At 40.1% G+C, this 25,457-nt stretch overlaps 1 protein-coding gene across 1 annotated transcript in view; it reads left to right on the forward strand.

Moving 5' to 3' along the window:
* LOC139949697 (glutamate--cysteine ligase catalytic subunit-like) overlaps window positions 1-25,196 on the forward strand; it is a 29,022-nt gene extending 3,826 nt beyond the window's left edge. Inside the window, exons 3-15 of the mRNA XM_071948181.1 lie at window positions 227-336; window positions 1,355-1,477; window positions 3,815-3,886; window positions 4,677-4,793; window positions 5,572-5,630; window positions 6,647-6,861; window positions 9,389-9,505; window positions 10,173-10,311; window positions 11,154-11,266; window positions 12,662-12,859; window positions 16,622-16,703; window positions 17,581-17,784; window positions 19,119-25,196. Of these exons, the coding sequence (XP_071804282.1) occupies window positions 227-336; window positions 1,355-1,477; window positions 3,815-3,886; window positions 4,677-4,793; window positions 5,572-5,630; window positions 6,647-6,861; window positions 9,389-9,505; window positions 10,173-10,311; window positions 11,154-11,266; window positions 12,662-12,859; window positions 16,622-16,703; window positions 17,581-17,784; window positions 19,119-19,342 (1,773 nt within the window). The 3' untranslated portion in view covers window positions 19,343-25,196. The remainder of the gene's footprint in view (window positions 1-226; window positions 337-1,354; window positions 1,478-3,814; window positions 3,887-4,676; window positions 4,794-5,571; window positions 5,631-6,646; window positions 6,862-9,388; window positions 9,506-10,172; window positions 10,312-11,153; window positions 11,267-12,661; window positions 12,860-16,621; window positions 16,704-17,580; window positions 17,785-19,118) is intronic.
* Window positions 25,197-25,457: the final 261 nt, after the last annotated feature.

Raw genomic sequence — 25,457 nt, forward strand, 5'->3', positions numbered from 1 at the left:
CCTCTCCCCATTACTCGTTATCAAGTCAGGTTTTATGCTAATTATTTTGAGTAATTACCAATAGTGTCCACTACCAAGAATGTCGGCGATATATCATGAATAAAATAAATCGATATCGCCCAAGCTTAGTCGCTGGTTCGAATCTCACTCTAGTCAATTCTAAGTTCAACCCCAAAAATCATTTGAACACTTTTCAATGAACATTCTGTGTCTCTTTTTTGAATAGGTGGAGTACATGTTGGTGAAGTTGGACCACAAGACAAAATCAGCGAAGCTGTTACTGAGTGCTGAGAAGGTACTTCCAGTCCTCCAAGAGCATGAGGAGATGAACCCAAAGTAAGTCGACCTTTAAACCACCGATAGCTAGATAAACGTGATCCGGATATACCAATGTTAGTGGTCTCCCTATTTTGAGACATGTTGTGGGTGATTGTAAGGTCACCGGACCGAAGCACTGGTGTTGTCAGCAACAGTGTGTGGGTTTGAATCCTAGTCACGACACTTGTGGCCATGAGCCATGCACTTAACCGTAGTTGCTTCATAACAAGTTTAGAAGGTAATATAATAATATAATATAATATCGAAGTCTTATATAGCGCACGTATCCACCAAACAAGGTGCTCAAGGCGCTGAGTATATATACAAACTTTCAGAAAGATAGGTTATTGCAGTGATGAATTCTGAGACCCAATTATTTAGCACCTTATAAGGGTTTACAAGGTGCTACGGCGCATTAAGCAGCCACAACCAGGAACACCGGGGCGAACCCCTTCTCTTTTCGATAAGTGCACTGGGTTCTTTTACATGCGTTACACAACACATGGGATCAACGGCTTTACGTCCCTTCCGAAGGACGAAGCAATGGTTAAGTGTCTTGCTCAAGGACACAGTGTCACGGCTGGGGATTCGAACCCACACTCTGCTGATCAGAAACACCAGAGTTTGAATTCGGTGTTCTTAACCGCTCGGCCACGACACTTCAATGTACATGTACATGTAAGTGCATTCTGCTTATGGACTGTGAAATTAGTAACCCCCTTTCAGCTCCAGGAGTCGGTGGCAACATTCACCTGGTGACAGCCCAAATCAGTTAATTGTAGCTCTCACCTTGAAATATCTTTGCTCACGGTTGCTAGTCAGCCACAAAATTGATATAAGATAGATAGCTTAGTTTGTAGAGCGCTGACACGTTAATCCAGACGTCTAAGCTTCAAGTCCCTTGTCAAATTCTCTTTGCTCAACTCAAAAAAGGTTAAAAAATGTAACAACTTTTTTTCCCAAAAGCAATACATTTTTAATGCTGTGGTTCAGAATAACAAGTTAATTTATCAAACACCCGTTGTGTTTTTCCCAGTGGTGACCTGAAGACGTTATGGCGGCCTGAATACGCAGCCTACATGGTGGAAGGAACACCTGGGAAACCCTATGGAGGTCTTATGGCTCATCTCAACACTGTAGAAGCAAATATGAAGCTCAGGTTCGTCCCCTTGCATTATTTTCATTGGTCAATTCCCTTGAAGACAATGGACACTATTGGTAATTGTCAAAGACCAGTCTTCTCACTTGGTGTTTCTCAACATATGCATAAAATAACAAACCTGTGAAAATTTGAGCTCAATCAGTAATCAAAGTTGCAAGATAATAATGAAGAAAAAAAAAACCTTTGTACCACGAAGTTGTTTGCTTTCAGATGCTTGATTCGAGACCTCAAATTCTAAATCTGAGGACTCAAAATCAAATGTGTGGGAAATTTCTTCTTTCCCGAAAACTACTCCACTTCAGAGGGAGCTGTTTCTTACAATGTTTTATAATATCAACCTCTCCCCATTACTCGTTACCAAGTAAGGATTACCAATTACCAATTACCAATAGTGTCCACTGCCTTTAAAGGAACATTACAGAATTGGTACTAGACAAAAACTCATCTAAGATGTCAGATTTACTTAAAACTTACATGGTCTAATGATGATGATAGTACATTGTGGGTATTTTTTAGGTAGAAGCTATATTTGAGGGGTGTTTTGACTTTCCAACCATAATGTGTTTAACATGAACAATAACAATCCTGATGATGACTAGAGCAAGATAGTCGAAACGTTGGACCAATTCAAGAACTGACTCCACGATAGTACAGTTATTTACGATCCTATAAGCTGAATTTCTATAACATCCGCCCGGGTAATAGTTAATAAGCAGGACAGTTCTTTTCAGAATCGAGAAGTCTCCCGAACAATCCGATACATCTACTCCGCGGTAGTAGAATATAGAAAGACAAACTCTGGCAAGTAGATACACACATGGTGTTACCGCAAACCAATAACAATAATAATTGATTGATTTTGTATTGCACTGTCTCCAGGACCAGCCTGTTTGAGGGTTACATAAAATAAAAAATTGCAGTAGGGTAAAAGTACAGTAGGGTTTTGGTTGTGAGTTCACAAAGGTGATTAGCAATTTGCAAATTTGTTGTGCGTACCCATCATTTTATGTAGTTCATTTAAAGCCATTGGACCCTTTCGGTAAACAGTGTTGTCCAAGGCCCACACTTTGTGTACCACAACCTCTATATCAAATAACAAACCTGTGAAAATTAAGGCTCAATCGGTCATCGGAGTCGGGAGAAAACAACGGAAAACCCCACCCTTGTTTCCGTGCGTTTCGCCGTGTCATGACATGTGTTTTAAAAGAATCCGTAATTCTCGTTAACGAGAATTTATATTGTTTCGCTGTTTTCTCAAAAAGTAAAGCATTTCATGGAATAATATTTCAAGAGAAGTCTTTCACCAATTGCCTTCTGTAAACCCTGTAAATTATTTGTAAATCTGTGTACTTTTATTTTTTGTTCTGAACCGAAAGGGTCCAATGGCTTTAATAGCTAATTTATTTTTAAATAGCAAATTTTTGGTGCATACCCATCATTACATAGTTCATTTAATTAGCTAATTTAATTTTAGATACCAGCTAAAAGTACTTTTAATAAACTCCCAAAAAGTACATTTGTAATTGACTCATTTGCTTTTTTATACTGGTAGTTGGCCTAGCCGTTACTTACTTGTTATCAACCTGTCTTATCTATGTTTTCTAATTCGTATTGCTTGTTTAATTATTAGTCCCTTTGTCTACTTCAATATACATGTCCTATTCTAGTGTTTATACCTTCTTCTTAAATATGGTTAAACCTTTGCGTAATTATCTACCGTTTCATTCATTCAAACTTATATTTATTTCCATACTTAATGAAAACAGAGTACACTGTACAAACAATTTTTTTTAAGGATTAACCAACTAACAAAGCTATTTAATGTAGCCAAGAAGAAACAAAATAGAGTATGGAGGCATCATCTGGAAGCCAAGGCTTATTTAAGGATGCCTGGGGACAGACAATAAACAGTGATAAGAACAAACGGACTGACAAAATAGAACAAAGACAGACATGATGAAGACAACAGAGATGAGAATAATAATTGCACAACAATAATAATACCAATAATAACAAAAATAATAAATCAAGTATATTAAAAAAGCGTTTGCGGACAACTTAGCAATAGTAAAATGGGAGTGAGAAGGCAAATAACCGTAACAGTAAGTATTTATTTTATTTATTTAGTGCTGTTTTCCTGTTTTGTTGTTGTTTTGTTGTAACAGGCACATCCGCCACAAGCCTCGGCATTTAGGATGATGCCTCAATGTGATAGTGGAACTAAATGTCATAGGCCTATTTATGTAGTTCCATGTAATTTCTGAAGCATTTTAATTGATGGTGTTTGTAGCTGGTGGTATGACAAGTATGTATATTTTACCGTTCTTTTTCCAGGAGGCAACAAGTCATTGAACTACTCAATAAAGAGGAAGGAGAAACGGCTCTCAGTCTGACTGCTTTCCCCAGGTATTGTAACAGCATTTTATTGGGGATATTTGTCTCTTTAAGACAGTGGATACTATTGATAATTACTCAAAATAACTGTTAGCATACAAACTTACTTGGTAACGAGTAATGGGGAGAGGTTGATAGTATAAAACATTGTGAGAAACGGCTCCCTCTGAAGTAATGTCGTTTTTGAGACCTCAGCCGAGTTCTGGAATTCAAGCATCTGAAAGCACACAACTTGTGCTACAAGGAAAAAAACTAGGAGCTATTAAAAACGTATGGCTAGGACTAAGTTACCTAATTCGAGATGAGACTAGTCTTAACTCTTGGTGAAATCCTCGCCAGTGCACTTTAAAGTACTTGCAGGAGGTAGCAATGTTTTTGTGCACCGAACGCTATTGCAAAATAATTATTAGCATAGCAATTGTTAGGTAACAAGAAATGAAGAGCTGTTGAGTTTTGCAAAGTAGTTTCAAATATTGCCTACAGTAATTGTTGCCAATTTAAGATAATCTTTACCACTTGTTCGGCTTGCTATTTACAAAAATGATTTATTGTTATAACTATTCCTATTTTTATTTGGTGAGTAAATCTTGGAGAGGTGCCTCAAGATTCTCAATGACTCATATGACTTGTGCTTCCAGGCTTGGATGTCCCAATTTCTCCTCCCCATCCTATGAACAAGACTCAACAGATGAAGGTGTTTCTAAGTCTTTCTTGTTTGATCATTTAGACTAGCTTGGCTATTATATTATTATATTATTATTATTGGGTGTGCGTCATTGCTTCGTTTGACTTGTTCTTCCAGACTGGGATGTCCCAATTTCTCCTCCCCATCCTATGAACCGGACTCAACAGATGAAGGCGTTTCTAAATCGTTATTCTTCCCTGATGAGGTGATCTACCCTGGACATCCAAGATTCAGGTAAAGACATCATTCCTTGGCATTCACCAGCTTTCTGATCATTCAAAATGGATTCCTTAAAAAATACATATTTCCCCGCGTAAGCTTTTTGGTGAATAATTAAGCCTTTAAGCTGCGTTATTAACGCTTGATTGTCGGGCGATGGAAATCATGACGTGCGATAAAAAAAAGACATGTCAGCGATGACTATAAACTGTGTCGCGAGTCAATTTTTTTTTAATGCACGTCGCCAGACACACAGGGCCTGAAGGCCACTTCAAGGTGTGGGCTACAATTATTTTTTTTCCAGAAGCTATTGCCACCTACTCCTAGGGCTGCAACAGGGTTGCCCCTTTAACAGTCCATACGGATGTAGGCTTGGGTATCATCAGTCCGAAGCATGGCCGGTGGAGCAGAAAGCACTACCTATCAAATTGTACGTAGCAGTTGTCATGACCGGGCTTGAATCCGGTGCTCTTAACCGCTCGGCCATGACACGCCTTGGCATCGGGGATAAAAGACCTTTCTTTTTTTAGTTCAGTGCTTCTCATCAGCTAGAAGTAAATGGAAGTACATATAATATTTTAAACAGAAGCAGGGGATTTTGCCTGTGCGTGTGTGTACTCCACGTTACTAGGTGTTCTTCGTTTACATGGCTAGCGCAGAAATTCAGAGCTTGCACAGTAAGCGGTGAATGGTGATTGTAAGCGCAGAATTCGGCGGTAAGTAGAGTTGAAATGAAATTAAATGAGTTCCAGATTTGTTTATTACAATGTATGATATTTTCTCCATGTTTCAGAACTCTAACCAAGAACATCAGAAAGAGACGTGGAGAGAAAGTTGCAATCAATATACCAAGTACGTCTTCACTGTTTAAGATTCTCTTTTTTTATATATAACCGTATTTATAACGCGCCTTTTTTCCAAAGGATACAAAGCACGCAGTATTTACTGCACGGTGAGTGGGACGAGGTTTAAATTATGAGACCTAATCCTTAGCACCGTGTAATTGTTTACAAGGTGCTTTTGCGCAAACTGCTGCCGATCTAGTTAGGAACACCGGGGCGAACCCCTTCTCTTTTTGATATAAGTGCACTGTGTTCTTTTATATGCGTTTACACAACAGAAGGTACATGTACCAACGGCTTTACGTCCCATCCGAAGGACAAAGCAGTGGTTAAGTGTCTTGCTTAAGGACACAAGTGTCACGGCTGGGGGATTCGAACCCACACTCTGCTGATCAGAAACACCAGAGTTTGAATTGGGTGCTCTCAATTGCTCGGCCACGACACTTCCACTATCGTTGCCTAAAGGCCAGGTTTTCTACATTATTATTTTGTGTTAATTGATTGTACGTTATTACACAACACTGACAAGATTCTACTTATTGCCTTTGCCATCATTTTGTATTTATGAGAGATTGGCCATGGACGCCCACTTCAAGGTGAGGGCTACACTTTTAGGCTATCGACCCAAATCAACTGCCACCTGGGACACGTTGCCAACTACTCCTTGGGCTGAAATAGTGTTACCCCCTTCACAGTCTATAAGGATGAAGGCATGGGTATCATCCACTAGGAGCCTGGTTGGTAGAGCAGAATGCACTCCCTTCCCATTTTTTTTACGAAGCAATTATGGTTAAATGTCTTGCTCAAGGGCACAAGTGTCAAGACTGGGATTTGAATCCACACTGCACCCAGCCACAGTGCGGTAATCTTCAAGTTTTTCAAGCAGCACTTTAAAGGAAGAAGAAGAAGCACAGGAGCTTGGGTCTGGTGACCAAGTCCGCTCGGCCACGACACGCCATGGCTACTTATTATCTCCAACTCTGTCCTCCTTTTTTAAAATTCTTCCTTCATCATTTTACTTTGCAGTTTTTAAAGATATAAACACCCCTTCCCCCTTTGTTGAGAAGTTCACCAACGACTACGACGGTGAGAGCGCCCTCGCAGCTAAGCCTGATCATGTATACATGGACTGTATGGGTTTCGGTATGGGTAATAGCTGTCTACAGATGACCTTCCAAGCATGTAACATTGATGAAGCGAGGCATCTCTACGATCAACTGACGCCTCTCTGTCCGATATTTGTGAGTTGATGTACATTTTCAGAATTTTGGGGCATGGTTGGCTTGTGCGTAAAGCGCTCGCCTCTCACCAAGGTGACCCTGGTTCGATACCCAGCCAGGGCCATATGTAAGTTTAGTTGTGCGTTGGTTCTCTGCTGTGCCACAAGGGTTTTCCCTTGGGAAAAATCAAACACTTTCGGCCGTGCTCCAGGGTCATAATGGGTTGTATGGCTGGCTGCCAAGGGCGGCCTTGCATACTTGCTTCTCAAACACATTTCAGCTCTTAGCTGCCAGTAAGAATGATTAGCCTCTGATATTATTTAAATTATTATAATTTGCTGTGGTGAATTGTCACATACCAACCACAATTATTTTTTACATTTTTGTTTCAATTATTTTTTTTATTAATAATTTCTGCTCAAATAAATAGCAAGTCATGGAACAATCCTGGGTTGAGGGCCAAGGGGCAGCCTGGACTTGGTGTAAGGGCAGTCCTCCCGAAGCGTGATAAAGTACAGAGTCAGAGGCCTTCATAGGGGAGGATTCGTGGGGGCCAGCGGAAGTTGTAAATTGAGAATAGAAATGGGGGGAAACATGACGATCGATAGTTTGAAGTATGAAAAAGTTTCTGATTGAAATGCAATAAAGCAAACTAACTTTACATTTGTTTCTATCAAATGCCCTATTATTATTATGATAATGATATTTAAATTTCTAAACAAACACTCGGCCGAGAAACTGTATTGGGATTCAGGTACATGTTTTTTTTTTTATTCTTTCAGTTCATTGAGAAAATGGCAATAAACCATATAAAGACAAAACAAGAGTCGCTCCTACAATAAACAATTCGAGTAGGCACTAGAGTGAGAACTACATACTCGCTAAAATCGAGGGAAAGGAACAAGAAAGATGAAAACAAAATACAATGTGATAATTGAGAGTTGACTCCATTAACAAATTTAAACTTTTTATTGTTAAGCTTCTATTCATCATGTTAATTGAAAAACAATCCCAACAGCAAAACTTCCATAACCGTTTTACTGTTCCCCCAGAAATAAATATTTTTATTTTGGTCACAAATAACGAAGTCGGCTATTTCCGAGATGACTGATCCTCTCAACGAACTTGTATCGTCTGTACATAATTCGCATATACTTGTCGCTTTCCCGAACCTTTTAATTATTGATGCTATGACAAACATCTGTTGAAATCCGGGCTTCCCGTCCTCGTCGATTCCAGACAACCATCTGTAACGGAGCGAAAACAAAAATAGTATTGCTCGGTAAAAATAACAAATACTTGGCCTATAATAATTAGTTTTATGAAAGATAGTTTAAATTTCCGGCTTATATTTGTAACGTTAGATATAATAATAATAATATGAATCGCTAAAAAAATGCAAAGGCCTACCTACTTATGGAAAGACAATCCCTTTGCCGACTCAGTTTTCCCCTCCTCCAGTGATTGACAGCCGCGCACGACTTCACCATCAGCATTTTTAGTTTGTTTGATCCAATTCCAATTGTATTAATCCCCAAATGACAATTAAAACACGAAAACTTCTTTCTGCTTGCAGCAACTCCGTTTAAAAGTGTACAACGCATTTCGTGTGACGAACGGTCTTCACCCGTTTGAAAAAATACGCGCGCGGCCTGCGTTTGGACGCGATGTCCTATCCAGTCAGTATAATTGAGATCAATGGTCCAATCAAAGCTTGCAGAGTGTTGGTCAGAATGGACTTTGGACGACTGTGTGTGTGTGTTGTGTATGTGCTGTGCATACTGCATGGACATGGATGTACCAGTGGGCGACCATTACATGTACTGTAAGGATACTCGGCACCATGTGGTTTGTGCATCGTGTTTTCAATTGAATGTACGTGTTTTCTGAAACGAACGACAGCAATTCCGGGTCCCGATCACGACAAAATTAATTCTAAGTATTTAGAATTGTCAAACTTACTGTTTTAAAAGCTTCAGTAAAATTTTTCTGTGGGATTTTGCCACTGAACCCTTATTTATATGTGAAAAGGAATAATTATTTGACTCGCCAGGCGGGCTAGTGAGAAAGAGTTTTCACTCGCCCGCTGCTATTTTCACTCGCATTTGGCGATCGGGCGACCGCTAATTTCGAACCCTGGCCGGCTTTCTACCAATTGAGCTATCTAGCCCTATGTTGGCGGTGTCCCTATTTTGTCAATATCTTTGTTCGGGGGTGCCAGTCAGAAGCCATACAATCGTTAACTGCCATGTAGCCAGGAATCACATCCAAATTACTATACAACCTTGGAAACGGCAGCCAGGGAATCACCTTAAGGGGTATTTCTTTTTGTTTCAGATATCAATATAAACCACAAGGGAACTGACTGGTTAAATTTTTAAATGATTTTGGGGGTTGAACAAAGAATTGACTAGAGTGGGATTCGAACTAACTGAGGTCGTTGGTTCGAATCCCACTCTAGTCAATTCACCATGCCAAGTTTTGAATCCTACTTGTAAACTTTGTTATTGTATGTAACCTCCAAAGATGTTTTGTTTGTATTCATCAGCTTGCACTAAGTGCAGCCTCACCTCTGTACAAGGGCTATGTGACGGATCATGATTGCCGATGGAATGTCATTGCAGGATCTGTGGATGACAGAACCAAAGAGGAACGCAATCTGGAGGTGAGTGAACTCTCAATTTAATTGTTTTTTAGTAAAAAACATAAAAAATGATTGGTTTTGGGTGAAAAAACCCTAGTAGAGATAGTCAGGTTGTGATTTCACTGAACTGTATGTAACTTTGGCTTGTAAGCTGTTTCTGTTAAAGGCAGTGGACACTATTGGTAATTACTAAAAAAAAATATTATCCTAAAACCTTTCTTGATTATGAGTAATAGGGAGAGGTTGATAATATAAAACATTGTGAGAAACAGCTCCTCCTGAAATGATGTAGTGTTCGAGAAAGAAGTAACTTTCCACGAATTTGATTTCGAGACCTCAAGTTTGCGAGGAGGTCTCGAAATCAAGCATCTAAAAGCACACAACTTTGTGTGACCTGGGTGTTTTTTTCTTTCATTAATATCTCGCAACTTCAACAACCGATTGAGCTCAAATTTTCACAGGTTTGCTAGTTTATGCATATGTTGAGATACACCAAGTGAGAAGACTGGTCTTTGACAATTACCAATAGTGTCTTTAAGCAATACTTATCTGTACCTGTACCGAAGTTGCTATGCTTACACGCTTTATGAAATTGGGCCCAGGTCACTAATTTTTTTTACTCAACATTTCCAAACATAAATGTATACTATCATGTTCCCGATTCTCTGGTTCTATCTTTCCCCTCCAGCCTTTGAAGAATAACAAATTTGTGATTCCCAAGTCACGTTATGACTCTATCGATAGCTACCTATCACCTAATGGTGAGAGATACAGTGACATTGACTTGATCCTAGATGAGAAAGATTGTCAAGAGCTCATGGATGCAGGTATGTCTTGAATCTTGTCTCCTGGGACACCAGAGTGAAACTCAGGTTTAATAAAATATGTAGTTTTGCATCGGGAATTAAGAATATAATTTGTTTTTATCCTTACACTCATTTCTTTTATCCCCAATGCAAAACTAACATCTATTAAATCATTACGGTACCTGTTGCTAATACATAATACAGGATTCATACTGCCTCTAGCTACGGGGCAATCTCAGTGGTCTAGTTTGTAAGACATCTGCTCTAGATAGGCAAAGGTCATGGTTTTGAATCCCATCCAAATATGCCTGTGATTTTTTTTCACAGAACTTTGGAAAGTACTGAGTAAACAGTGCTTATACACAGAGCTGCTTATGGGCCCAATTTCATAGAGCTGCTAAGCACATAAATTTGCTTAGCATGAAATTTCTTCTTTGATAAAAACAGGATTATCAACCAAATTTTCTATTTTTGCATACTGCTTGTTTTCTGGTATTCAGCTGTTATTTGCTTATCCTGAAAATCACATGGAAATTTTGTTTTTGGCAATCCTGTTTTTATCGAGGCAAAAATGTCATGCTAAGCAATTTCTTTGTGCTTTGCAGCTGTATGATCTTGGGCCCAGGTTGGAAGGGGATGTTCCATGATTTCATGGGCCTTGTGATAAATACAGGCGCTTGAAGAAACAGTTTGTCCTTTAACAATGGCTAATATCATCAGTTGACATTTCTTTTCAACATCTCTGTACTTATTCTCATGCAGGCATAGATCATCAGTTAGTCTTGAAGACTCTTTTGTATTACATCACAATTTTACTTCACATTGAGGCAAATGATTAACTAGCTGTACTAATTCTTATTCAGGCATTGATCGTCAGTTGGCCAGACACATAGCTCATCTCTTTATCCGTGATACTGTGTCAGTATTTGCAGAGAAGATTGACCAGGATGATACGCAAGATTCAGATCATTTTGAGGTTAGTGGACTCGCATTCCTCTCCTGTCCTTTCCAGTCATACAACTCATAAATATTCATGAGCAAATATGCTCCGCTGATTGGTCAATCCTTGCATCATGGAAAGAAAGTGAATCCAACTCACTGCATACACTCATAAATATTCATGAGCAAATATGCTTACTTGATTGGTCAATACTGGCATTATGGGAATAGAGTGAATCAAACTCACTGCATCTGCTATTTTGTTGGCACCCATAGAGTTATATATAAGAACTAGAAGGCGCACTGGTGATGCTTCTTGCACAAACGCGACGGGACCGCGAGAAAACACGCGCACCATTCTGCACGCGCGTTGCATATGAAGTACACGTTGGAGTTTGTGTTTATTGAACGCTGACGCGATCCTGTTTTGTCAACTTACAAAATGGCCGCACTGCCTGTTTGTTCAACTTAGAAAATGGCCGCCTGCGCGCATGCCGGGGCGCGTATATAAGCCAGTGCACCGTCTAGTTCTTATATATAACTCTATGTTGGCACCATGGTTTCTTCCCTGTCTTTAACCTTGTACCGGTTCAAATCCTAGACCAGAGCCTTGCATTTGGATTGGGTTTCTAAAGCATGTTTCACACGAGATCTCTTACCGATGGTCGTTTGCGATGAAATTGCATCGGTGGTAACCTAACTCAACTACATTACACTAATTGGAACAGTGAAGACCGAGTTACACTGCATTGATAACGAAGTGACTTTTTGTCGCTATTGGCTTTCCCTGCCAGGGTTCTAGTTTTTTGTTTTGTCTGTAGTGTTTTGTGTTCCACCCACACTGGAGGTGTTTCCTACACAATCCTTATATCTGCCCGCGGTCAGGCCAGGTTTCTCAGTAATTCTTTTTATAACCATTGTATTGCTTTTTCTTTTAAATCTTTGATGTGCAATTTTTTAATACATGTATGTGTTCTTTCATGTTTGCTGGCAAATAAAATGAAATGAAATGAAAACGATAACGATCACAATGCAAAGAGAAGGCATTCTATTGGTTGTCTTGCTCCACGTAGAATACGCACACGCTCATTCAACCAAATGGAATGCATTCTCTTTGCGTCGTGATCGTTTTCGTTATCGCTGCAGTGTGACTCGGCCTTAACTGAGCACCAGCGAACTGATAAATTGCGAACGAGGGACGTCAGAGAAACGTGATGTGTGTCATCGTGTGATTGTGTGTCATGAAATAGCATACAACCTTTGGGACAGACAAGTTCACTTGGCAAAAGGGGCTGATTAATGTTTTATAATATCAGCAGCTCTCCAGTGTTTTTTACCAAGTAAGGTTTTATGGTCAATAACTTTTAGCGTAGATAATAACCAATATACACCATGCCTTTAAATGGTTCCATTCTTAACATTCCTACTGTAGAACATTCAGTCCACAAATTGGCAGACGATGCGTTTCAAGCCCCCGCCAGTCAATTCCAATATCGGCTGGAGAGTTGAGTTCCGGCCAATCGAGGTTCAGCTGACGGACTTTGAGAATGCTGCATTTGTCGTCTTCCTGGTTCTACTGACTCGGACGATTCTGTCCTTCAAGCTCAACTTTTTGATGCAGCTGTCAAAGGTAAATCAAACTATTGCAGGATGAACAAATTTAAATGAACAAAACAATATTGCTCTGCGCCAAGGTAAGAGGAGGATGCAACACCACAAAGTAGCCACAGCAGAATACCAATTAGAATGCTTATCCAAGGACTTTTATTATAGACGGAGAAGATCGCAACAACAAAGATGGCGAAGTAAACAAAGACAAACCCCTCGCAAGAGGGCGCTATAACAACTACTGGCGCGACTACTTTTCTTTCGCTTAAACAAATGAAAGAGGGGAATGAAATCCCTTAAACAGAGAACACTACATGATAAAAAGTCAACAGTTAAAAATGTCTGAGGTCCACAGAAACAATGGACGGATGTCAAGCCACAAACAGGATACGAGGAACGCAACCGCAAAAGGGAACATAGAGCCGTCATAGGGATGGACTACCCTCTGGCCCTGGGGATTATTCTGCCCCATATAAACATACAACAAAACGATCCAAAACACAATTCAACAGGAGAACGAGGTGATTAGTCCGTAACATAGTCATCAAGGTACTTGGGAGGACGAAGCAAGCGCGAAGAGCGTCGTGGTCCAAGGGAGGGTGTGTCCTGTGAAACAACTACTGGCGGTGGTTGGGGCGATTCAAGATGGGCCTCAGGTGGATAAGGCACAGACCAGGGTTCCTCAAGAGCGGTCGGAGCAGGTGTTGAAAGCTTGCTTGGAATGTCCGGAGGATCGGGAGGACTAGGTGTCGGGACGGGGTCATGGTCCTCAGTGTCATCCTCGGTGTCTGGGCTGCAGGATGGGGGAGGGACAACGTGGGACGAAGCGGGCACCTTATAGCACTCCGAGCGGTTCACGCGATAAGAAGTACCCCTGAGTTGGTTGCCCACAAACTTCCGAACGTTACACCAAACGCCTTCGATGGAGACAACTAGGTAGCGATTGCGACTGCGTGTCTTGTTGCGGTCAGCATGGAGGTACACAAGGTCGCCGATTTCGACAGCAGTTTCGAGGGGGGGCATCTTACCAGGGGCCTTAGCATGTTCACTATGAGGGTGATTGGCTGTGCGAAGACGCTGTTGCTCCAAAATAAGATGTTGATCGGAGAAGGGTATTTGGTGGTTAGTGAACTGGTCACGCTGGTACCACATTTCACGGGCTGAGAGTCCACGGGAACGAATGCGTGAATTGAGGCATGAGGTAGCAACAGAAAGGGTCACAGGAGAGATGGCACCACCCATGGGGTCCTGACGGAGCAACTCATCGATAAGTTCGCGGACAGCCTTTTCCGCCACAGGGTTTTTGTTGAGGTTTTTCACCCGCCCAAGTTCGATGGACAGCCTGTGACGTCGGAGGAGCTCGTCATTGACGAGTGATTTGAAGCCAGGCGCTGGATCAGTGCGAATAACTGCCATGGGGCCATCGAGCGGCCTAAGGCCTATGCAGAGACAAATCAGTGCATCCCGCAGAGTGTTGCGGCGCTCATCTTCGATGAGGCAAGATGTGGTGAATGAAGTGGCAGTTTCCCGGAGCACGAGGATGAGCTGGCGATTACGCTTAATTACATCGGCAGCGAAGGAGAACCCAAGTGCATCTGGGGGGTCGGACGAAGACTGGAGGTGGATTGTAGATGGGACAGTGCGAAGTGCAGCGCACTGGTGGCATCCGGTTGTAACTGTGTCAATCGACTTGTCCATGTCGAGAGCAAAGAAGTAACGATGAACGATTGACTTGAGCTGGTGGCTAGATGGATGGTCGAGTTGAATGTGCTGCGCTGTGAGTAGGCCATCTAAAATTTGACGAGGCACAACGATGCATTCACGAGTTGGAGCGAGTGGAACATCGCGACGAACGACGATCAGACCGTCCTTGGCCAGGGATGCAACCTGAAGATAGCGCTTGACATCTTTAGCATTAGTGACCTTTTTTGAGGGGCGTGTCCCCTGCACCAGGTGTGCCCGGGTGCGGCGTAGATCAGGACATTCAGATTGGATTGCAGACGAGGCAGCCCGGCTCGTGAACGGCAACTTCACTTTACCTGTGAGAATATCCTGTACCGATACGCGCAATACAACAGACTCCTCAGCTTGTTGGACAAATGAGCAAATCTGACAAGGAGGGCTCAAGCAGGCTGGGGCGTTACGGCTAGCAAAGTCAGACGGAATGTTGGCAGAGCCAGCGAGGTGGCGTACAGTCGCTTGGTACCGGCTGACAGTAGAGAGGAATGTGGAGACGCGGGGACTCGAGGAAAACTCACCGCGGCATAACTTCTCGTAAGCCTGTACACAAGGTTTGCTGTCGGTGAGGATGGCAGCATTGCGAGTTGACTGGATGAGATAAGGGCTGAAGTGCTTGGTCGATGCAGCAATGGAAAGGGCTTCAACTTCACAGGGCAGCCACGTGGGTTGGCGGCCGCGGAGTTTGGCGCTGAAGAAACCAGCGAGGCACAGCTTGTCTTGGCGGGTAACGTACAGAGTGGCGCCAGTGCCATGGTTCTTAACTGCACCGTCAGTAACAATCCATAACTGGTCAGTAGGGCGAGGAAGCGTGATTGTGCGAGACGCCGACAGAGCTGACTGTGCATTCTTGAAAGCAGAACGAGATTCGTCGGACCACACAATAGAATCGGAGGACTGGCGTCCTGCTATGACGGTATCCAATGGGGAAAGGATTGAGGCACAGTTTGGGAGCACCCGCGCGAGTACTTTGTAGGCACCGATGAAGGAACGCAGTGCGGAAACTCTCTCCGGGATTGCGCATGTTGATAGGGTGGCGATACGGTGAGGGCTGGCATGAAGGGTGCCTGATGACCAGATCCATCCGAGGATAGTGGTGGTGGTCGGACAAATCACTGTCTTTTTAGCAGACAATCGTAGGCCATTGGTATAAAGGATATGAAGCACACGCCTCCAGTTGGTGAGAAGACTGTCTAGTGTGTTTCCGCCACAATAGAGGTCATCAGCAATTTTGGCGACAACACCGTCCTTGAGAAGATCACCGAGTTTGCGGCACATGAGCTCTTCAAGGGCTGTCTCGGAGCCTGGCATGCCCATGGCTGATCTGGTGTAGACACGGATGCCGCGGAAGGGAGTGGCGACTCCGCAATACTTCATGGAGGCTTTTGAAAGGGGGATCTGATAGAAGGCATTGGTGAGGTCTGTGGCAATGATGTACTTCCACTGTGCAATCAGGCGTAAGGTGGAATTGACGTCAGGCATGAGAGACGGCTGTGGCTTACTATAACGGCCAACGTCAGCAAAGGCCGTGCCTCTTATTCGCAATTAAAGACAATGGACACTATTGGTAAATGTCAAAGACCAGTCTTCTCACTTGGTGTATCTCAACACATGCATAAAATAACAAACCTGTGAAAATTTCAGCTTGATTGGTCGTCGGAGTTGCGAGATAACTATGAAAGAAAAAAACACCCTAGTCACACGAAGTTGTGTGCTTTTAGATGCTTGATTTCGAGACCTCAAGTTCTAAATCTGAGGTCTCGAAATCAAATTCGTGGAAAACTACTTCTTTCTTGAAAACTACGTCACTTCAGAGGGGGCCGTTTCTCACAATGTTTTATACTGCCAACCTCTCCCCATTACTCTTTACCAAGTGAGGTTTAATGCTAATAATTATTTTGAGTAATTACCAATAGTGTCCACTGCCTTTAAACTATTGAAGGATGAACAAATTTAAATGAACAAAACAATATTGCTCTGTTACAATATTTCTTTCTCTTTTTCGCAATTAAAACACGGCACTTTGGACTTTATTTCTTTGTTTCAGGTTGATGCTAACATGCAACAAGCGCAGAAACGCAACGCTGTCCTAGACTCCATGTTCCACTTCCGTAAAGATTTGAGATCATGTAAGTAGTTTTGTTGCTTCATTTCAAAGGAACCAAACCCTCATGTGAACCCTATCAGGATTTCTAAACTAAGTATCAATAGGCTTGAAGGATTGCAGTAAAGATGTTTGAAGACATGTGCCCAGTCATTCATCTGGATGCAGATTTTCTTCCTACTTAAGTTTTATTTTCCATTTTTTTGTTTTGCCCTTTGGAAAAAAGTAACTATTATTATTATTATCATTGATGGTTTTTTAAAAATCAAACTTGTAGCCAATGGCTTAATTGCATCAAATTATTAAATACAATTTTTATAAGCAATAAACATTAAGCAATGAACAATAAAAAGGAAATGATTAACTAACCGCAACAACACACAGGAACAGCTATAAAGAAAACTTGAGATAAAATAGCCTGGAATATCTTCTAAAACTGACACCTATGTACATGTACGTAAACTCCTGTTTCTACTTTTTCCAAAGGAAAAAAGTGTATTAAAAGCCTTTGGAACGCTACAGTTGCCCGGGGTTGTATATTCTCTAGGGAACTAAGAAAGATTAAAGGAATGTTATTGGCCCATTGACCAAGGCACACATGTTAAAGGAACACGATGCCTTGGATCAGACGAGTTGGTCTATAAAAAAGACGCGAACTAACACGGTGTTAGTTGACGAGGTAAAAAGAAAACCACGCAATTTAGAGGCATGTTTGTGTGGATCATTGTATTCTACTTTTACAACATCTTTCTACCCATATGCATTAACAAACGGTTACACACATGGTATTACCGCAAACCAAATATATAATAATAATATTGTTATTATTGTATTAAAGGTTTAATATAAAGAACCAATTATAATGCCTATCAACTGTTTGACCCTTGACCTTTCAACTCCAGGTTCATGTGACTGTCCAATCGAGAAGGAGCAATGTTTGATGAGTGTGAATACAATAATCAATGGAGGACCGCTAGGTGACGGACAGGGCGAGTTCCCAGGTTTGATACCTCTTATAAACCAGTACGTCAGTACAGTAGAGACGGATCTTGATACGAGGTGTACAATCATGTGTTACCTGAAATTCATCTCGGATCGAGCCTCTGGTAAGTCTTATTTTAAAGGAACATTACAGAATTGGTTTTGCTAGCAAAAAAAGTTACTGGCAGTGTAAGCACATTATGTGATCCACCATATACATAAACTGACAAACCTGTAGAAGTTTGAGATCGATCGGCCATCTGGGTCACGAGAGAAGAGTGAAAACCAATTACAAACTTTGCATTGCATTGATGCCAAAACAAAAATGAATAAAACGCTCACTGAGCGATAAACTCCAAACGCGAAATTAGAATATTTATTTCTTATCAAATATGACATTTCAGACAGAAATATTTCAAGGGATGTTTTCTACTATCATCATCATTAGACCGTGTAAGTTTTATGTAAATCTGTGATCTTCACGGTTTTTGTTTCTTACCAATTCTGTAATGTTCCTTTAAGATTGAAATATAATATTTGAACTCATATGTGTATCTCTTTTAAAGGCACATAGATAGTCCTAACAACTAGTCCTAGGAGTTATTAAAAACTTTAAAGGCACTGGACGCTTTTGGTAATTACTCAAAATAGTTGTTAGTATCAAAACTTACTTGGTAACAAGCAGTGGAAAGCTGTTGATAGTATAAAACATTGTGAGAAAGGGCTCCCTCTGAAGTAACTTAGTTTTTAGAGAAAGAAATAATTAATCACTAAAATATTTGAATTGAATTCGAGACCTCAGTTGAGGTCTCAAATTCAAATCTCAAATCTGAAAGCGCACAACTTGTGCATCAAGGGTGTTTTTTCTTCCATTAGTCTCTCACAACTTTGACGACCAATTGAGTCAAAATGTTCACAGGTTTGTTATTTTATGAATATGTTGAGATACACCAAGTGAGAAGACTGGTCTTTGCCAATTACCAATAGTGTCCAGTGCCTTTGAGGCTATCCCTAAGTTACTCGCTCGATATAAGACTAGTCTGAACCCTTTGTGGAATCCGAGCTTGGACGCGTTTAGCATTATTACTCAGAATATTTATATAAAAACTTACTTGGTCACGATCAACGGAGAGCTGTTGATACTATAAAATATTGTGAGAAACAACTCCCTCTGAAGTAACGTAGTTTTTGAGAAAGAGGTGAATTCTCACTCCAATATTTGAATCTCAGAAAGAAGCCTTTCTCAGGCATCTGAAAGACAAATTGAGCCCAAATTTTCGCAAGTTTGTTATTTTATGCATATGATGGGATACACCAAGTGAGAAGACTGATCTTTGACAATAACCAAACGGGTTGAGAGGAGTTTTATGCTCATGTATTTTGAGTAATTACAAAAAGTGGCCGGTGCCTTTAACTTTTTTTTGCATAAAATTTGAAATTAATATGGATTTCTTTTCAGGAAAACTGATGACACTAGCAACCTGGATAAGGAACTTTGTCTCCGAACATCCTGAGTACAAACAAGACTCGGTCGTTACCGATCAAATCAATTATGACTTGATCTCGGCGTGTGATCGCATCACTAAGGGAGACCTTAAAGTACCGGAGCTCGTCCACATCATCGAGTCTAAATCATCCAATGACATTCCAAACTCTATCAAGATTGCTCAGGATATTAAATAGCGCCCTCTATTGGTATATTGCCCATACCAAAAATTGGAGAAAAACAAAAAAGAAAATGAAAAAAAGAAAATTGAACTTTATACACTCAGGGGATTCTGACCTGATATATTTTTGATGAAAGAATAGAAAATAGATTTCTATGTAATTCTGAGTAATATGAGGATTAGGTGATAGGAATTCTGAAGTTTTTTGATGTTTTTCATGATTTTTTTTATACAAGTGATAAAAGTCCAGTTGTGAGAACTAAGTACTAAACTAAACTGATCCACTGTCCTTATCTGCAAGTATGAGGACTGGACAGGTATTGGTTTATATGAATACATATGTACATGCACATTGGATTTAACAGCGAATCTCCAAAATCATGAATACATATGTACATTGGATGTAACTGCGAATCTCCAGAGTCATGAATACATATGTACATGGGATTAAACTGCGAATCTCTAGAGTCATGATGAAAGCCGTATGAAATGATGTGAGGTCAAAGGTGATTATGGGCGTAGGATCAACGCCAAATCTCTGGCTTACTGAGTACCAAACAGCCAAAGTGATTAGATTTGGGCAGGGCCCTCTACCAAAATCATTGAACCCAAATCCAAAATCACTAGATTTCGTAACCTGATTTTGATTTCGTAACCTGATTGTGATTTTGATTTCTTAACAGGTTTTGCCAACCAAGGTCGGGTCTGATTTTTGGTTGGTAACACTTCTAGTACAATTCCCTGCCCATTGTCTTGACTAATTCCATAAACTGTACACTATTGTGACTGGTGCTAAGCAAACAAATTTGCTGAGCAGTAATTTCTGCTTGACAGCTTTATGAAACAATGGCCTTGGTTTAAGGTTTTACAGAAAAAGGTATTAGGAAATGTTTAGGACCAGATTTCCAGTATCATATATTGTAATTGACATAAATATAGTTATTTTATGATGTACATTTAATAATGCAGTCACATGATTGTAATGTGAGAACTTTGTGTTTATGAAATTAATAGGTTTTCTCCTCGCTCGCTTAAAGCCATTGAACACTTTCGGTAAAAAGTATTGTCCAAGGCCCACACTTCGGGTATCACAAGTTATATATAAAATAGCAAACCTGTAAAAATTTAGGCACATTTGGTCATCGGAGTCGGGAGAAAAGGAAAACCCACCCTTGTTTTCGCATGTTTCGCCGTGTCGTGACATGTGTTTAAAATAAATCCATAATTCTCTATATCGAGAATTGATAGTTTTAATGTTTTCTCAAAATGTGAAGCATTTCATGGAATAATATTTCAAGAGAAGTCTTTCACCATTACCTTCTGTAAACCCTGTAAGTTATTTGTAAATCTATGAACTTTTATTATTTTTTTCTGTTCCGAAAGTGTCCAATGGCTTTAAGCTTTAAAATCGACCCAGGTGACCTGGATGGAAACTTGAACAGATTATGTTTGTAATTATAGAATAATAACTGTGTATATATATCTCTTCAATTAAATAACTTTTTGATACGGTAATAGTTTAAGTACTGAAAAGCCAGGATGTATTGAGGTACTGACAGGGAGGATGGACTAGTCTTGGTACAAGACAGTTTTATAGTTATTGTTTGTGACTATTTCACCAATAGAGGGCATTACCTAGAAGCCACGAACTAGCTACAGTGTATGAACTAGCCAATACAAACATGTGATGGTTTGTGTATTAAGGTGTGGGCGGAGAGCAGGAGTTGGATAGTTTATTTGTAAGAAACAACAGTGTATTGTGACAAGACTAAGGAAGGAATTCAGCAAAAATTCCTAAATGAATGAAAACAAAACACAAATAAGCGGTCAGCGCCCCATTTCCAATTGTGATGCAAGGAAATTTGCCTCGCACGAAGTATTCACAGGCAGTATGAACCAGGCTTTTGGCTTGTATCATATTCAGCCATCTTGACTTACTTTAAATGAACCATAATGAGGCTGGGAGGCTTAATTGCTAGCCTGGTACCTTTCTATACTAAGACATTTTTATCTACAATAGTTATTGCACATTGGGAACTAGACTCAAGTGATGAGTGCATGATACACCTAATCATGTTGATTGAAGTGCCTTAAGTTTTCATGGAAACAGAAAGCCAGTCTTAAATTCTGGAAAAAAATTGTACAAACAGAAAAATGCTGCTTTTATTTTACAAACAATTTCTAGATTAACACATAAAAGAGAAAGGTGCAATTCCAGTTGAGTGTTTAACTTTCATGGAGCTTTTTGTACAAACTCACAGTGAAGACTATAGACAAATCCATTTGGGACGTCCTGTATGTACCAATGTTTCACCCATTATAAAATGTCAAACATTTATTTTGTTACACACCACGCCAATTCTGACCAATGACGTGCCCTATGTAAGTGGCGTATCATGGTCGAACATATAAAACACTGGACTCAAGCTCTGGTATTTCTGATCAGCCTTGGGCTCATATGTTGTGTAATGCATGTAAAAGAACCCAGTGCACTTATCGAAAAGAGAAGGGGTTCGCCAAGGTGTTCCTGGTTTGGTTGGCTGCATATTGTGCCACAGCACCGTGTAAAACATTCCATGGTGCTATACAATGTAAAAGGATAGGTCTTATTATTATTCAAAATTGTAGCTTCAAACATGTCAAATACTTTGCAGGTCAAAATACAGAGCACTTTGATACGGGTGTGATAAAGCGCTATAAAACAATATATTATTATTATTATGTGTGTGTGAGCGTGAAAAGGTTGCAGTAACTTTGGAAACATTGGTACAGGACACTTGAACTGACCTAAAATGGATTGATCTATACTAGGCTTTTTGCTATTTCTCTGTACGTGTATCTGACTAGGCAGTATTTTGTAGACTTATTTATCTAATGGCTTCCATACTGTATTTAATGGGATTCAAATTGCAGGTCCCTTTTGGTTGTTTCTCTGTCAACTATGTCCATGTATGGCTGGGGCATCATTGAGCTTGGGAAAGTGCAACATTTAGGCTGGTCACCAGATTTGAATGATGTCTGGTATAATGACTTTCTTAGTCACAATGTACCGCTTACATTTGAATTAGTTAGACTAAAGAGACAGTTGCTGTGTCAATGGTTCGGGGCAAGCCTTTGTACAGCAACCTTCAGATGAGCAAACCCTGGTACCATTGAATCACACACATCCATTCAGAATCCTGTATGGGTGCTAATGTCTCTTATGTTACTACGCAAAAAGCCTTTGTATAGCAACCTCCAGATGAGCAAACCCTGGTACCATATTGCCGTACACATCCATTCAGAATCCTGTATGGGTGCTCACCGTCTCTTAAGTAACATCACAAAAAGTTTGCCCCGAATCATGTGATATAGCAACTGTCTCGACAGTCTGAGGAATTTAAGTGGTAACTTGTGATCAAGCACGTCATTGTACCAGACAATTGGCTTATTAGTGGTGTTACTGCATCATGGAAGTGGAGGCGAAAGTTGCACAGGCCAATCCTTCCAGTTAAAAGTTGATTATTATTTGAACATTTCTGACTTACTGCTAAAAGGTGGTTGCTATTTTTTTTAAATTTTCTACTCTTCTAAGAAAAATCTATTGAGATTTATGATTTTGCAGCATTTGTTATTATTGTATTCATTTTACTTATAATTATCAGGTACCTAAGTATTATTTTTGTATAACTCAGATAGAAGCGGCAGGCTATAGACTATATTGAATTTACGTCACAATTCAAATGCCTGCCCTACAACGTGGTGACTGTGAGCGAGTACGTGTGCGTGCGTGCGTGTGCCATACATAGATATAGAATTATAATAACTAGATCGGCCGCGCGTGCATACGCGCCATTGCTTGTGTAGAACAAGTTTTGGTTCGCCATGGACGCGGTAAAAATTTCACGTTCGAAATGTTACACGTTCGAAATGTTACGCGCGAAAACTAACACGGGAGATAGGCCTTTGACGCGCTAAATGTCACATGCTGACGGCAAAAAGTCACGTGCTGACGGCAACGCACAAAAAATGAACATGGGAGATAGGCCATGGCGGCCCCATTGCCAGAACATGCATTCATGTATGTAAGCGCGGCCGATCTAGTTCTATTCTATATCTATGGTGCCATGTAAATCAAACCGGGAACGCTGCGTGCATCATTGATGTACGCGTTTAGACGCGCATATGGCCTGCCCGACAATATGGCCACTTTCTTGTGTAGAAGGGCGTTATTGGATACGGTCTATACCTAGTGCTAACAAATACAATTTAAATTCCGAAGGTTGCAGTTTTGAAACAGAAAATGGTTATCTGGACAATATTTTGTTGTATAAAAGGGTCTGTACACGTTTGGTAATGACTCTGAAAATTGATAGCAATACAAACCTACTTGGTAAGAGGTATAAAGGCAGCTTTGGTTAGTATAATGCATTAATTATTATAATACTTTCCCTTTGAAATACTGCAGTTATGGAAAAAATATTTATTGTATTTTTATCCGTCAAAGTTTGAATCTGAGAAGTGTTACTGACGGTAACATTTCTCAGATTGTGTATTCCAGTTGTAGATCATTCTTCCTGTGTGGATAAAACCCCTCCAGATATTCAGGCGATGATTCAAAATGGCACTACCATCTTTTGAAATGATAATAATACGTGTAAATCTTATAAATATTTAGAATTGAAACAAACAGTGTGTTCCAGTTACCAAATATCCACAGTCCCTTCTAAAGGGAAGGTACACGTTTGGTAATTACTCAAAACAAATATTAACTTAAAAACTGACTTGGTAACGAGCATTGGAGAGCTGTCGATAGTATAAAACATTGTGGGAAACGACTCCCTCTGAAGTAATGTAGTTTTTGAGAAAGAGGTAATTTCTCACTAAAACAGTAAAAGACTTCTAGCTAGAAGTCTTTTATTCCTATATGAATGCACACAAATTCGTCCAACAGGGGTGTTTTTTCTTTCATCATTTTCTCGCAACTTAGATTTTCACAGGCTTGTTATTTTATGCTTATGATGGGATACACCAAGTGAGAACACTGGTCTTTGACAATTACCAAACGTGTACAGTGCATTTAAGTAAGCATACAATTTTAAAAAGGAGGAAATAATTTTACGAATACAGATGGTCGCTTTCCAATGAAATGATCTTAACCTTGAAGTTGGCTGAATGGTATTGTGCATTGGGCTCATACAACCCATGTTAGAACGACTAATTTTTAATGTTATACAAAGGCTACAGTTGTATATTTTAATTGGTACATAACTTTGTTAAAAGAAAATTATAAATTTATTATGAATATATGAATAATTACTCTGGGTATAATAACTCTTTGTTCATGGCTCTCATTTAAGAAGTCACATGTCAACCTTTGTTTGTTTGTTTGTTTGTTTGTGTTTTACCTTGTACCAATGTTAAGGGTATTATACTAGATTTGTATAGCGGACAAAACAGTGTTCAAGTTTTTGGTCAACAACCATATACATGAAATAACGAACCCACTTGTGACCCCACATTCTAAAAAACACATTTGTTATTTATTAATGTCAAACACCTCGATTTTGATTCTTCCGGAGTAGGCTAGCTGGCCTAAAGATTGATGTTTATTTAGCAGATTTTCACTGCTCATAAGCCATACATTTAAATAGTGAGTTTATGAAAAGTAGTTAAGCCCACTCAGACAGCCTTACTTTTATTTATTTATTTATTTATTTATTTATTTGTGTATGTATTTCTTTGTTTATTTGTTTATTTCATTGCACATCCAACATTATTTTTATCACAAATAACAAGATTAATAGGGGCGATGAAGAAATAAGATGTTGGAGTGCGTGCGAGTAAGCTTTGAAACTCCTTATGAGATCTAACACTTGATGTATATCATAATAGTCTTATCATGCCCCAAAATCAGCTTTGTGTCTGTAGAGGGAGCCCTATTGGCTTACAATAAGCACGTTTAAGTTTTGATTACAACTTGCTCAAGATAACACAGCAACTCAAGACTACGACTAGAGTAAACAAAGCATCAAAACAACAACATCATTTGACATGTGATAGCAAAGCACAGGATAGACTTGCTCAAGGCAGTCACGGTTTCCCGCCCCCGCCCCCTCCCCCCCATAAAAAAGACGGTGTAAACCCAAATG

The sequence above is a fragment of the Asterias amurensis genome, chromosome 17 (genome assembly GCF_032118995.1).
Source record: "Asterias amurensis chromosome 17, ASM3211899v1".
Taxonomy (NCBI): Eukaryota; Metazoa; Echinodermata; class Asteroidea; order Forcipulatida; family Asteriidae; genus Asterias; species Asterias amurensis.